Source organism: Carcharhinus amblyrhynchos, chromosome 14 (genome assembly GCF_965287045.1).
Source record: "Carcharhinus amblyrhynchos chromosome 14, sCarAmb.v2.hapA, whole genome shotgun sequence".
NCBI lineage: Eukaryota > Metazoa > Chordata > Chondrichthyes > Carcharhiniformes > Carcharhinidae > Carcharhinus > Carcharhinus amblyrhynchos.
This window is the reverse complement of record NC_137337.1, coordinates 69,732,215-69,746,943: the sequence shown is the minus strand read 5'-3', so window position 1 is coordinate 69,746,943 and position 14,729 is coordinate 69,732,215. Positions and strand designations below refer to the sequence as shown.

Here is a 14,729-nt window from a genome sequence, read left to right as displayed (position 1 = left end):
AGTGAATTGAAGACCATCCATGACCCTATTGATTGGTGGAACAGACTCAAGGGCTGTGTAGCCCCCTTGAGCTCATTTTTCTTATGAACACTTGTTGGGGCATTGTTTTGGATTCATATCTAACCTTTCCAAAATGGGACACAATCTCAATGAGCGAAATGTACTTCTGACTTTTCTCATGGTACGTAGTTAATAATTTATGGATTGAAGACGAAGGCAGACAGTGCAAGCATGCCCAAGTATTTTGTCTTTGTGAAGTATAGGTTGAAATCTTGGCAGCACATATAAAGGTTAAATCCATGCAGCTATAAATGTGCTTAAGTCTCTGATCTTGCTTTACTGATGTAGGATTTATCCAAAAATACTTTATAAACATCCAAACATGAAATAAGCAGAATGAACAAGTGATTTAAAAAAATGTCGAGGCATGAGGAATTGCCTGACGATGCTCAGGCTACGCATGCCCAATTATTGCAATTTGGGCACTCCTACCATAACATACTCTTTGAATTTGACAAGTGAAATATCAATTGATACACAAATCAAATTTACATTGCCATGAATTGTATCTGTGCTATGATTTGAAAAAATGTTTAGGTTAACAGTGCCATCACAAATCGCAGTTGGTCAGATACTTTTTTGGGTCTGTTTTGCACACCAAAGGCCACTTTGCACTGTTGATATGAAGTAAAAGGGTTAACCTGTGCAGTAAAGCAATGTATGATTTCCTATTTAAAGTAAAACTTTCGTAAGATGCTACCTCTACCTTTTCCTTCTAAATGCCCCTCAGAAGTTCAGATTTTGGTAATTGTGGAGGGAAATATCTCATTAAAAAAAATCTCATCCTACCTCTTGGGTAGGATAGTTCTGCAAAAAGGAACATTGAGAAATAGGAGCAGGAGTAAACCACAACTCCTCAGACCTATTCCACCGTTCAGGACGATCATGGGTATGCCCCCAGTTCTAGATTCTCCATTTAGGGGAAACAACTTCTCCACATCTGCCCTGCCAAAACCTCCCAGAATCCTATATGTTTCACTGCGATTGTCTCTCATTCTTCTAAATTCTGATGAATGTAATCCTATTTCTTTCTCTCATTATAAGAAAGCCCTTTTGTCTCTGGAATCCATCCACCTCTGAGGCAAGTATTTTCTTCCTTTGGTACAGAGACCAAAACTGTATGCAGTTCTCCAAGTGTGATCCCACCAAAATCTTGTGCAACTACAGTAAGACTTCCTAAGTCCTTGCTGCACCTGCATGTGAACATTTTGTACAAGGGCAATCAAGATCCTCTGAATACCAAAATTTAGTAGTTTCTCACCGTTTAAAAACAAAAGTTTCTCTATTCTTCCTACCAAAGTGAATAACCTTATGTTTTCCCACATTATACTCCAGCTACCACTTTCCTGTTTACTCAATTAACCTGTCTTCATCCCTTCTCAGACTCCTTGGGCCTGATTTTTTTTCTTGCTATGAAAACAGTTCCAACCCACAGCGCCATGACGTCATGGGTAGGGTAAGGAGGCAAATCCAAATCCACCCCAGTCGGAATGGGATTGACACAGTGCTGTTCATACCAATCCGAACCACACTAGCCATCCAGCCAACTGACCCGGCCCCTCTGCCCCCTGCCCGCTGCCCCAAGGAGCCTGAGTTGCTGTGACAACATAACTTTTACATGCATGTTATAGCCTGGAGCTGTGGATAGTGATGGTAGAGGCTTCAATTTCTTTCCATTATGTGGCTGACCAGCAATCTCCCCCACTTTTACGAGCCACCATCAGTGTATGTTGTGAAGATATTCAAGTTGATATTGAGCCTGTTTGACTGCTTATGAATGCATTGCCTTGGCCATAAAGTCCTGAAGTGGGAATTGAATCTACAGCTTCTGGCCCGGAGGCAAGGTTGCTACCCAATACGTCACAAGACCCCCTGTCCTGATTTTAACTCTGTGTAATTGAATGGATTTTGAGTGAGTTAAAATTTTGGCCCTCCTTTCCTCACCATGATTAATTTCCCACCCAACTTTGTCAGGGAAACTGGATATTATTACTCTCTGCCCCTCCTTAAAAGTGATCAATATAAATTGTAAATAGCTGAGACCCAAGCACTGATCCTAGTGGCACCTCACAAGTAACAGTCTGCCAACCTGGAAATGATATGCTTATTTGTATTTTCTGTTTCCTATCCTTTAACCACTCCCACTACCCATGCTAACAGATTACTTTCAACCCTGTGATCCTCTATCTTGTAGAAGAACCCTTTTTGTGACACCTTAGCAAATTCCTTTTGGAAATCCGAACATACAACTTCAATTGTTTCCTCTTTATCACCTAGTTCTATCCTCTAAGAAACTTTAATCTATTTATCAAATATATTTCCCTTTCATAAAACCAAATTGACTCTCATCATACTCTGATTTTCCAAGTGTCTCCTGATCACTTACTTTACAATGATTCTCACATTTTCCTGATGACTTATGTTAGGCTCTCTGGCTGATGGTTCCCTGTTTTCTCTCTCCCTATTTTCTTGAATAGCAGTGTTACATTTGCTCCTTTACAATCCACTTGCTAAGTAATAGATTCTAGTGGTTTTGGAAGATTGCAGCCACTGCTGTAGGATATAGGACCCAAGGGATTTGTTGTAATTTAGTCCCATTAACTTCTTCAGTGCTTTCTCTTTATTGGAATTAATTATTTCAAGTACGTGTCTCTCTTTAGACCCAGTTTTCCCACTATCTCAAGTCGGTTTTTGGATATTCTGCTGTGAAGAATGTCACAAAATATTTGATGCAAAATATTTGTTTCTGACATCTCAGCCATTTATTTGCAACACATTATATCTTTTCGTTTTGCAGCCCTGAACACACCCACATTTATTTTGAGTACTCTCTTCAATCTGTTAGCTTGTATTCATATTCAGTTTTTCCCTTATTTTGATTTTTGGTCCTTTGTTGGTTTAGAGTCTTGGCATCATTTATTGCACATAAGGAGGGTCATGCTGCTCATTGAGTCCATGCAGGCCTGTCACAGAGCAATCCAGACAGCCCCACGCCCCCATTTAACAATTCCCAGACCCTTTACTCTTAACAGCATTATGTTTCTTCTAATATAACTATACTCTTAAGCTCTTTAGTAAGCCACAAATGGACCACACTTACTCTGGAGTTTTGATTTTTTTAATGGGACATATAATTGTTGAGAATCCTGAAATTTTAATTTAAATGTTTACCACAGCTTTTCTCCAGGTCTGTCTGAACATTGAGCAGGAGATATTTAACTCTGTGAAACCTGGTAATTAATTATCTCACCTCGAGCCACAGCGATGTTATTCTGTTTATAGCAAAAAGCTGAAATTGAGTAGTTTAGTACAGACTGATCATTCAGATGGATTCGATTGCCACTCAAATTCTTTAACTATCATTGAGTACATTTATCCTCATAACTGAAATGCTTGATGGACCATTCAGTAATGGTTGAGTTAGCAAACTCATGGATTGGGAATTGAGGGTGGAAACCTTTGAATCTAAGGAAATATGTAATACTGCGTGATGAAATATATCTGAAGTTTACCTTTAGCAATCTTTGTCCCTATCAGATTCATTGCCATAGGTTACGCAATGATTGTCATGTGGTGTAATCTCCATTGTTGGCCATGATACAGGCTCACCCACCCAATGGATATTGAAAAGTGGCTTATAATGAGCACCCAACATTTTCTTCTCCGAAGTACTGTGAAGCAAATATAGCTATCCCTTGTTTGTTTGTTTACCACTCTTAATAGTTCTTAAAAATGGCACATTAAAAATAATCATGCTTAATGAAAATGACTCTTCCATAAAAAAAATGTAATAAGGGTGGGTGACATTCCTGAGCTGCAGTTTTTAGATTAAAAATCTAACTGGTCCAAAGATCCTCTTACTAATTCTGAATAAGATTTTAGTGTTTAATAACACTGACGCTTAATAATTTACGATCCTCTTTCAAGTTACCCCCTGCTCACCGATTTCCATCTCTGATTTGCCATGCCTTCTGAGTCTCCAGCTTTCTGCTTCTTCCACTTTCAATTTCCCTCCTTGACACTTCTACTCAGCCCTTGCTCAACTTTCTATGTCATTGCCTCCCCTGCTCATCTCCTGCCACATCTTGCTGCCTCTTCATCTTGCTGCTATCATACCCGAACCTCCTGTTGACCACATTTCCTGTCTGAAGCTTTCCTCTTACTTCCTGGCCTTTATGCTCATTTCTTCCGTCTGCTGAATTCTCATTCCCATCTCCTGAATCCTCACTGTGAGGGAGGGTTGGGAGAAGTGTGGTGTGAGGGAGGGAGTGAATGAGAGGAACTGTGAATGGGAGGATCAGGGAGAGATCCAACAAATGGGAGGGTTGGTGAATATGTGGGTGGGAGAGGACACCGGGTTTGGTGATTAGGATGGTTGGGAAGGGACAGGTTGAGTGGGAGATTCAGGAGGGATGTGGAGAGTGGGAGGGGGGGCTATCAGGAGGATTTTGGAGGAAGGCAGCAAACAGGAGGCTCAGGGAGTGGCAGTTCGTCTTTTATAAGTAATTTAGTAACTGCCCTTAATCAGATATTGTGGTAGTACTATTTGGGAAACGTCCTTAATTTTCCACCAGTTCGGTAATAACTGGTGCTCTATTCAATCTTAAACTGTACCTTTCTAGATACATATAGTCCCACTTAAAAGCCATTTTCTGCCTCCATAATATCATTTGTTTCTGTCCCCATTTCAGTCTAATCCACATTTGGGCATTTGTCACCTTTTGACTCCCATGTTTGAAAATTTTTTTGGCTGACCGCTCATTTTTCATTCTCCCCTAATTTTTCACTCTCCATTTCACTCTAATTTTAGGTAATGAAAAATGCACAGTTTAGCTCTCCATGTTATCATGATGTGAAAACTATAGAACCTGTTTCAAACAATAAACTATAGATATGTTTGGAAGTTGCGCAAACTTTGCAGCTTCATTCTTGCCATTTCTTCCCACAGACCTGGCATTAGATTCCAAGCTTTTCCAAGTGGTGTCGAATGATTCCTTCGTGTCTAACCACCCATTGACATCTTCAGGAGCTCAAGACTTTCCAACAGATCCCAACGACAGCATATGCTACCAGCATACAGAGCATTCATTGTCTACTGCCTGCGATACAGAAGCAGCCTCCCTTGTACCTTTGCATTCCTTGTCTTACAGGAAAGACCATAGGCCTAGGGGTGTGCCAAGGACTTCAAGTTCAGCCGTTGCTTTTCCAGACACATCTCTCAGTGATTTTGCTCTCTTTCAGCAAAGGAGAGGGCTCGACACTGTCTGTGAATTAGAAGGTTCCAAACCCCTTTCGGGATCCAAGGAATCATTGAATGAAAACTCTTGTTATGCTGGTGTTTTCCAGCTAGATGACTTACTCAGAAATGGTGCTTCCCAACCATCATCCAAATCGGGACCCAGTAAACCTCTAAAAACAGATAATAGTGTTGATAGCCTGCAGAGCCTCAGTACCAGAAGTAGTGGATCAACAGAAAGCTACTGTAGTGGGACAGATCGAGACACTAATAGTACCATCAGCAGTTATAAGAGCGAACAAACAAGTTCAACACACGTGGAGAGCATTCTTTCAGAGCAAGCAGAAACCTCAGCAGATGAGCACAGCTCTGAGAAGAGACTTTATGAGAAAAGCAATGCCCGCTGTGGGTACAGTAGTGAGCCTGAAGGCACCAGCGTCATGGAAAATAATAAAAGGACTAATGGCAAAAGGATAAAGTTGCACACTGCAAGTAAAGATGGAAGTTGCAGTCCTGATCCTGGTCAGACTTCTGACCAGATGCAGACTTCTGACTCAGTACAAACTGGCGAAAACCTCAGCGGTTCTGGGTCTGGTGAAGCCAACAAAAATCCCCATGCTAATGAATTGACTGTGGATATACTGAAACAACAAAGTGGATCACTTACTGATGCAATGACTGAGCAAACAGTAGCCGAGATTGTTGAAAAATCAAATGATATGCAAGCACTAAAGGAAGAAATGGTCAAGCAAAAAGATGGGGACGTGAGGCCCAAGTCTTCTAACTTTATTCAGCGAGCTGCTTCTACACACAAGTCAAACCGCCGGAAGACAGGGAAAAAACGAGCAAGCAGTTTTGATTCAAGCCGGCATAGAGAGTACGTGTCCTTTCGTGCTGTGGCTGGTGTCAAAACGAGCAATAGTAGTTTTTGTCCAGATGAGGATTCCAGTGATCAGAGTGACCTGAGCAGGACCTCCAGCATGCATTCAGCGCATCGTTTTAGTTCAGACAGCTCATCCAGCACCACCTCCCACTCATGCCAGTCTCCTGAAGGGCGATATCATGTCTTAAAAGCAAAGTACTTGACTCGCGAAAGAGGCACTGACTCTGAAACTGCATCAAAGGTCCATTCTGGCTCAGAAAGCAGTGCAAATGCCAGAAGAAGGTCAACGCGCAGGACTGTCAGTGCAGCCAGTGCCAAGACTCATGCAAGAGTACTGAGCTTGGACAGTGGCACAGCAGCCTGTTTAAGTGACCCTAGTAGACTAGGCACACCCGACAAAGCGAGGCCTTTAACTACATCCAAATCAGATTTGGAAGCCAAGGAGGGAGAGGTGTTGGATGAAATGTCCCTTATAGGCAGAGCTTCACAACTAGAATCAGTAACTCGCTCACGGAATAGTTTGCCCAGTCAAGTAACCTTCCCTGAGGCAGAAGAACAAGGAGCCACCAGCGGAGGTAGGTTGCTTGTTAGATAAACGTCATCATGATATGCCTAATACGCAGTAATGTTTTATACAAACTGATCTATTTTTCCTAGCTTCACATTGTGCCGGTCTCACTAATTACTGCAGTTAAGTTTCAACTGAAATATTTTGCAACATTTATAAAATAACATTGGATAGTGTCTGATATGCTGGTAAATTGTATTCCCAATTGTTTACTGATGCCTCCGCTGTAATGGAATGAATATGGTTGCCACCAGAACATTAACAATTGGATGAATGCGGAAGTCCATCTGTAGCAGCCAGCCATATAAAGGAAGTCAGTAATTAAAAGTTAGCGTGATAATGTATTTTAAATTAAGCAAATTATTTATTTATTTAGCGAATGCAAAGTCCCTAAGATGAGCAGTTTCTTCTAGTCCAAATAAGCCTCCGCTGAGTCGGTGGATCGGACACTCTTGTATGAAGTGGGACATACTTTGCTCTCTCATACATTGATAGAATTACAGCACTGTTGTTCAGTAGGATCTCATAACCATAGTGAACATGTTTTCTTTTCGCAGAATAACTTTTAGGGTAAATAGTTAGCATGTATGGTTGTATAACATCATTAGATTATACAATAAAATGTTTTTTTTTACCTGACCCAACAAAATATCCACAAATACTGCATTCAAAGGGTTAACATAACGATATAAAATGAGAAGATTTTGTGACGTAACTATCTGGAGTAATGGAGACTCCAGGTGACTGCCAGTTATTAAGTCAACTGGCTATTTATTTGCAAGCAGAAAACTATGTGCAGAAATCATATACAGAGTGCAGCAGAAACAGAAATACTCCCCCATCTCTCCCAGACCAAGAATGAACTGCGAGTTTAAAACCCGCACCTTCTTTGTAGCTGTGCACATTCTTATCTCATTGGATGGAAGATCACATGGTCTCTGAGGTTCGCCCCTCAAAGAGAGCTTGCCACAACATCCTTCTCCCTTTCAGTCCCCTATTAAATAGACTGGTTTTTTAATATTGGTATCTTTATTGGGGGGAACTTCCTTTTCTGTTCAGACTGACACAGTGGCACTGGTTGGGGTCTCTCCTCAGGAGTTGTCTCACTCAGGCCAGCTTCCCTATTTACTTCTTCTGGTGCAAGTACATCCTCTGTCACTGTCTCTTTAGCTCCTATGACAGCAGGCTTCGAGTTTGCAATGGCCTGTTTGGTTCCCTCAGTGCTTGGAATGGTAAACAAATCCTGTTGACACAAAGCAAGGAAAGCTGAAAGGATACCATTTTGCTAAGTGTTAAAGGAAGTTGTGTTTGTAACTTGTTGAGTGATCATTTCCTGAGATGAGAACGTGAAATTGACTTCAAGGCAAGTTCGTATGAGTTTGACACACTTCCTTCCTTTCGCATATGTCATTCCAAATAATGTTGTTTGAAAAATGGCTGAACCCTGGGCTCACACTGGAAAGCCTAGTGGCCGTTAGGATTTCTAAATTCTGTACAAATCTGCAGTGGTTTTGTGCCTAAAATATTGTCTGTCCTGTAGTCTGAAACTAATTTCTTGCTCCTCTCTTCATAATTACTCAATCTAATTGTTTGAGATTTTTCTCTATGGCTTTATTATTTATATTAAACTGTTTGGTTCTCGTTTCTCTCACTTGGATCTTTATGAATGAACAATAGAATTCTCAGAAATACAATCAACAACATTGAAAAAAAACCCTCCATTTCGCTCCTTCGATTGTCACCCGTCTGGATAGTAGACACCTAATGGGCCATGGTGGAAATGTGCTTGGTGGCATCAGTGGGGGAGAGGATAAAATTAGAATTCTTCTGACTCTCATACAAACATAGGAATTAGAAGCTGGAGTTGGCCACTCCACCATTCAAACCTGCTCCACCATTCTATAAGATCATGGCTGATCTGATTGTAATCTCATTCCATATTCCTGCCTATCCCTAATAACCTTTCATCTCTTTGCTTAACAAGAATCTGTCTATCTCTGCCTTAAAAATATTCAAACATTCTGTTTCCACTGCCTTTAGAAGAAGACAGTTCCAAAGAGACTCTGCCCTCAGAGTCAACGTTTCTCCTTGTGCCTGTCCTAAATGGGTAACTCCTTATTTTTAAATTGGCCCCTCGTATTAGGCTCTCCCACAAGAGGAAACATCCTCTCCACGTCAACTCTGTCCAGACCCCTCAGAAGCTTCACTGTTTCAATCAAGTTGCCTCTTACTCTTCTAACTGCAGCGTATATAAGCCTAGCCGTCCAATCTTTCCTCAGAAGATATCCCAATGAATCCCAAGTATTAGTTTAGTAAACCTCCTCTGAACTGCACCCAATGCATTTACACCCTTCCTTAAATAAGGGGACAAATACCATACACAGTACTCCAGATGTGGTTTCACCAATACCCTAGGTAACTTAAAAGATAACCTCCCTACTTTTCTATTCATTTTCACTTACAGCAAGTAATTAGGAAAGCAAATTGTTATATCTGAATTATAGCCTTTAATGATTCATGCATCGGGACACCCAGATTCCTCAGCATCTCAGAGCTCTGTAATCGCTCACCATTTAGATAATGTGCTTCTCTTTTATTTTTCCGGTCAAAATGGACAATTTTCCATTTTCCAACATTATTTGCCATTTTCCAGGTTTTTGCCATTCACTTAATCTTTATCTTTTTGTAGCCTCCTTGAGTCCTCTTTGCATCCTACTGTCCTTCCTCTCTTTGTGTCATCAGCAAATTTAGCAATCATTTGGTTCTCTTCATCTAAGTCATTCATACAAGTTGTAAAATGTTGAGGCCTAAGCACTGATCCCTGTGGAACACTATGTGCCAACCAGAAAAAGAACCATTTATGCCTACGTCCTTTTTTTCTGTTATCTAGCCTATTTTCTATTCATACCAAGATGTTACCTTCTGTACCATGAAGCTATATATATTTTGCAGTAACCTTTAATGTGATTTATCAATTGCTTTTTGGAAATCTATAAACAATACATCCACTGATTCCCCTTTATCCATAGCATATGCTGTTACTTCAAATAATTCCAATTAATTGGTTAAACATGATTTCCCTTTCACAAAACCATGTTGACTTTGCCCAATTATCCTGTGCCTCTCACACGTACACCCCCTCCCCAATTGTGTCTTGCTGTAACTGCTATAATTCCATTAGTAATAACTCCTAATATTTTTCCTATGGCAGATGATAAGCTAACTGGCCTGTAGCTTCTCGCTTCATATCTCCCTCCCTTTTTGAGTGAAGGAATTAATAATGGAAAATAAGGAGTTACTTCTGCAATTTTCCAATCTAATGGAAGTTTCCTCACATCTGGGGAATTTAAAACCAATGCATCAATTATCTCGCTAGCTACTTCTTTGAAGACCCTAGAACGAAGTCCATCTGGACCTGTGGATTTATCAGCCTGCACCTCCAACTATTTTCTCAGTACCGCTTCCCTCGTGATTGTAATTTTCCCAAATTGCTCCCTCCTTTCTAATTCCTGATTTACGGCTGTTTCTGGGATGTTACTCTATAATAAAGACTGCTGCAAAATACTGGCTTAGTTCACCTGCCATCTCATTAATTTTCAATATTAATACCCCAGAAGCTTTCTACAGGATCAACGCTTACTTAGTTAGCTCTTTTTCAAAAACCTATAGAGACTCTGACTCTGTCTTTATTTTTTCTAGCTAATTTTCTATCATATTCTATTTTTCCTTCCTTTATCAATCTTTTAATCATTCTTTGCTTTTGTTTGTATTCTGTTCAATCTTCTGACCTTCCACCTTTGACCTTTGATCCATTATATGCTTTTTCTTTAGTATCTTAAACTTTTTTAGTTAACCACAATTCCCCTTGGAATCTTTATTTCTTGTTGGAATGTATCCATTCTGTATATTTTGAAGTACTCTCTTAAATGTTTGCCACTGCATCTCTATTGACCTATCCCTTAACCTAATTTGTCAGATGACCTTAGTTAGTTGTGCTTTCATGCTCTTGCAATTTGCTCTTCTTTAAGTCTAAGATAGTTTTGAACCCACCCTTTATTCCCTCAAACTGAATGTAAAGTTCAATCGTATTATGATTGCTGCTGCCTAGGGGCACCTTTACTATGTGGTCATTAATTTATCTTATCTCATTGCACAATATCAGCTTGTACTTGTTTATTTGTTTGAACTATCAGTTCATCTGCTTTATGTTATATGGTAACATATTCAAAAATTAGCTTTTAGTTTGTAAGTATATTATTTTAGTAATCCTTATCTGCTGACTTTCTCTTATATTCCCTGTGCTCTCTGTCCCTTCCTGTCATGACCTGTTTATTATTTCCCATGTTAATACCTTTCCCTTCTGCCTTTTCTCTATAATTTACCACATCTTCTCAAATTTGTTCTCTTGCTTCCACTATTTAGTTTAAAATCCTGTCTACTTCCGTAGTTACACAACCTGTTAGTACATTGGTCCCAGCATGGTTCTGGTGCAGACTGTCCCAAAGGTACAGCCCCGACTTAACCCAATACCGGTGCCAGTGCCCCATGAACGGGAACCCACTTTTCCCACACCAGCCTTTGAACCATGCATTCATCTCTCTAATGCTGATGCCAATTTGCAATTAGCATCAGCGTTGAGAATTTTACTGTCGAGGTTCTGCTTTTCAGTTTAGTGTTGAGTTCCTCATGCTCTCTATCAGAACCTCTTTCCTAGTTCTATCTATGTCATTGGTACCTAAATGACCCACGACAGTTGGATCTTTCCTCTCCCGATGTTGGTTCTTCTCCAACCCCGAGCAGATGTTCTAAACCCTGGCACTGGGCAGGCAACACAGCCATCTGGACTCATGCTGTTCTCGAGTATCTCCATGTAGCTGTTTTAAGAACATGGGGACAAGATGCTAGTCTTATTTTTTAAAAAATTGTGTACTTGGGGAGGATAATGTTGATTTTTCTGAGACTAATAAGTCTCTTGGATGTCATTAGTTTCTGTTTACCCTCCTGAGCCATTCACCAGTTGATTGTGGGTGAGCTTTTGGAAGTCTGCCATTGCCAAATTTGCTTGCCTGTAAGAAATATGACAGAACAGCTCTGACATGTGTTTCTAATTTTTCTCTTACATCATAGGGATATCCTTGGCCTTTATTTGGCACCACCTACAGCATCGCCATTGAGATTGCGGATTTGGGTAGGGTGTGGCATGGAGGGGAATGGAAAGTAAATCCTGCATCCTACCATGGCTCTGACATGTTGATATTCTAGGGCTGGTGGGGAGGCATCCCTTTAAAGCATTGGTTGATGCGGAACTGGTGAAAACACAATCAAAATCATTTGCAAAGTTATAGAACATCATTTTAGGGTATGAGAAACCATGCTTTGCAAATGAATCATAGATTCCCACAGTACAGAAGGATGCCATTCAGCCCATCAAGTCTATACCGAAGACAATCCTATCGAGGCCCTATTCCGTAATCCCAATTATTTACCCTGCTAATTCCCCTGTAATTAGAGTCAACTTAATGTGCCCAGTCAACCTATCTGCACATCTGTGGACTGTGGGAGGAAACCCATGCAAATATGGGAAAAACATGCAAACTCCCCAAAGACAGTGACCCGAGGCCAGAATTGAACCTGGGTCCCTGGCACTGTGAGGCAGCAGTGCTAACCACTGTACCGCTCTATGTTAGCGGTAAGTTCTTAACCTGTTACTGTGCAGTTCCTTTGCTATTTTAATAGAGTCATCACATTGTACTTTAAATATTTTAGTGCTTCCATGAAAATCATCCCATTTCTAAGAATACTTTTCTGAATCTTGTACTTTGTTTACAAGTTTGTAGCAAAGTGAAGATACTGCAATACATATCAAACTGGATAGGGTGTTTTAGATGTGGGCAGTCAAAAGAAATCATGAGTAAAATGGCTACGTTTGAATCCAAGTCTTTGTTTGACGCTACCTTTAATCTTACGGTTTCAATGGAGCTTGGGTGTTGTTTTAACCTCCTTGTATGTTAAGCTTTTTTTGGATTCTTAACATTAAAATTGTGTTTAATGATCTCATAATGATCGACTAGCTGGTTTGCTGTGTCAGCTGTGCTCAGTAGTACCATTCTTGCCTTTAAGTCACTGGGTTCTGGATTCCAGTTCTCATCCCGTGGCTTGATCACGAAATATTGAGGTTGGCATGCCAGCGTAATACTGAGAGAGTGCTGCACAGTTGGAGGTGCCATCTTTCGGATGAAACTTTAAACTGCAGTCTGTGTGCCTACTCGGGTAAACGTGAAAAATTCCATGGCACTATTTCAAAGGAAAGCAGCGAAGTAAACAGCAGTGTCCTGGTCAATTTTTACCCCTCAATCGGCATCATGAAAAAATCAGATTATCTGATACATATCACATGATGTTTGTGGGAGTTGGCTGTGCACAAATAGAGTCCCTCATTTCCTACAGTGTCTATACTTCCAAAGTACTTAGTTGGCCCATAAAGCATTTTGACAAGTTCAGTAGTCTTGAAAAACACTACATGAATGCAAGTCTTGTCTTGCTTTGTGTGAACTTGTTTCAAATTTGGTTGAGCCAGACATCCCCCAAATGTTCCCATGTGCAGTACACACCACACTAAAAATCCAAATCTTAATTAGTTTTCAGTGAAGAATTTGACATCATTCAGTAAAGCAAAAGCAAACGTAAGCTAACAATTTTCCATTTTTAAATAGTTGAAATCTCCACACACTTATTGGTATATATGGTGGAAGATGTTGCTGTAATGTTCAATATTCTGCTCCTAAGTAATGATTCAGAATTTAGTGAGGGTTAATGAGCTGAAAATGTTTTGAGGTTTTCCAAATTATCTCTCTTCTTCACCCATTCTTTTATTTCCCTTCTATCACTCTGCTCTATGTATCTACCTCTTCTTGCACAGCCTCATTCTCCAATAATTTGCTTTGCCCTCTTAAAGGGCTAAAGGAATCAAGGGATATGAGGGGATGGTGGGAATCAAGATATTGAATTCTGTGATCAGCCATGATCATAATAAATGGCAGAGCAGGCTCGAAGGGCCGAATGACCTACTCCTTCTGAATTCTATGATCCGAATCTGAGCACATTGTACTTTTGAGTTGTGTTTTAAGTTTTCCCAGTTACAATTGCAGTCATGAAGTTAAGTACAGGATGGGGCTCTTAAAATCAAATTAAAATATAGTTGGAAATCAGGAAACGAAATCTAACTTTTCCAGAGTGAAAATTACTTAGCTATTAATTTACAAAGTATTCAACATGATCTTTTGGTCATGTGAATAAAAGGAAAGAACATGCATTTACATAGCATCAGATGTCCTAAAATGTTTCACAATCAATGAATCGCTTTCACAGTGCAACACTTGTTTTGAAAGAGGAAGATTTGGCTGGCGGTTTACAAACGGCAAGGCTCCACAAATTGCAAACAAGATGACTAGACCAGGATAGTGGGAGAGCTACCAACTCTTCAAACATTTCTGCGGTGTTCATTACATTTACCTGGTAGATGGGCTTATCTCTCAATGCCTCATCCAAAAAATGACATGTCTAATGATGTAATACAGAAGTAAAAGCCCAAATTCTGCATTGTGGCACTTGGAGACATAACCTTCTGACTCAGAGATGCGATTGCTCCTCACTGAGAAAGCTGACACTTGAATGGTTGAAATTTGTTCTTGTGAAATTCCTTCATCTGTTATTTTACTAAGGTTCTACTCAATCAAATCGAGTTAAAGCTTAATCAAAACAGGGGCACAGAAAAAAAATTGTAGAAGTATGTTCATCTAATTTTTGCACAATTATAGCACAATTCAGTTTCACCCAATTTTTTAAATTGATTAAATAACTGTTTTACAGCAGAGGAACAGACCGTTTGGATCCACTTCACACAAACCTCCTCCTACTCCATATCATCTAACGCTATTAGCATAGCCTTTCTCCATCATGTAAAAGAAAGACTGGCATTTATG

General features: G+C 40.1%; 1 protein-coding gene across 3 annotated transcripts in view; it reads left to right on the top strand.

The window, feature by feature from the left end:
* Positions 1-14,729, top strand: part of pcnx1 (pecanex 1) — a 264,945-nt gene that overhangs the window by 102,528 nt on the left and 147,688 nt on the right. For all 3 annotated transcript variants that reach the window (XM_080203059.1, XM_080203058.1, XM_080203057.1), the window contains exon 6: positions 5,009-6,754. In XM_080203059.1, coding sequence (XP_080059185.1) covers positions 5,009-6,754 — 1,746 coding nt within the window. The remainder of the gene's footprint in view (positions 1-5,008; positions 6,755-14,729) is intronic.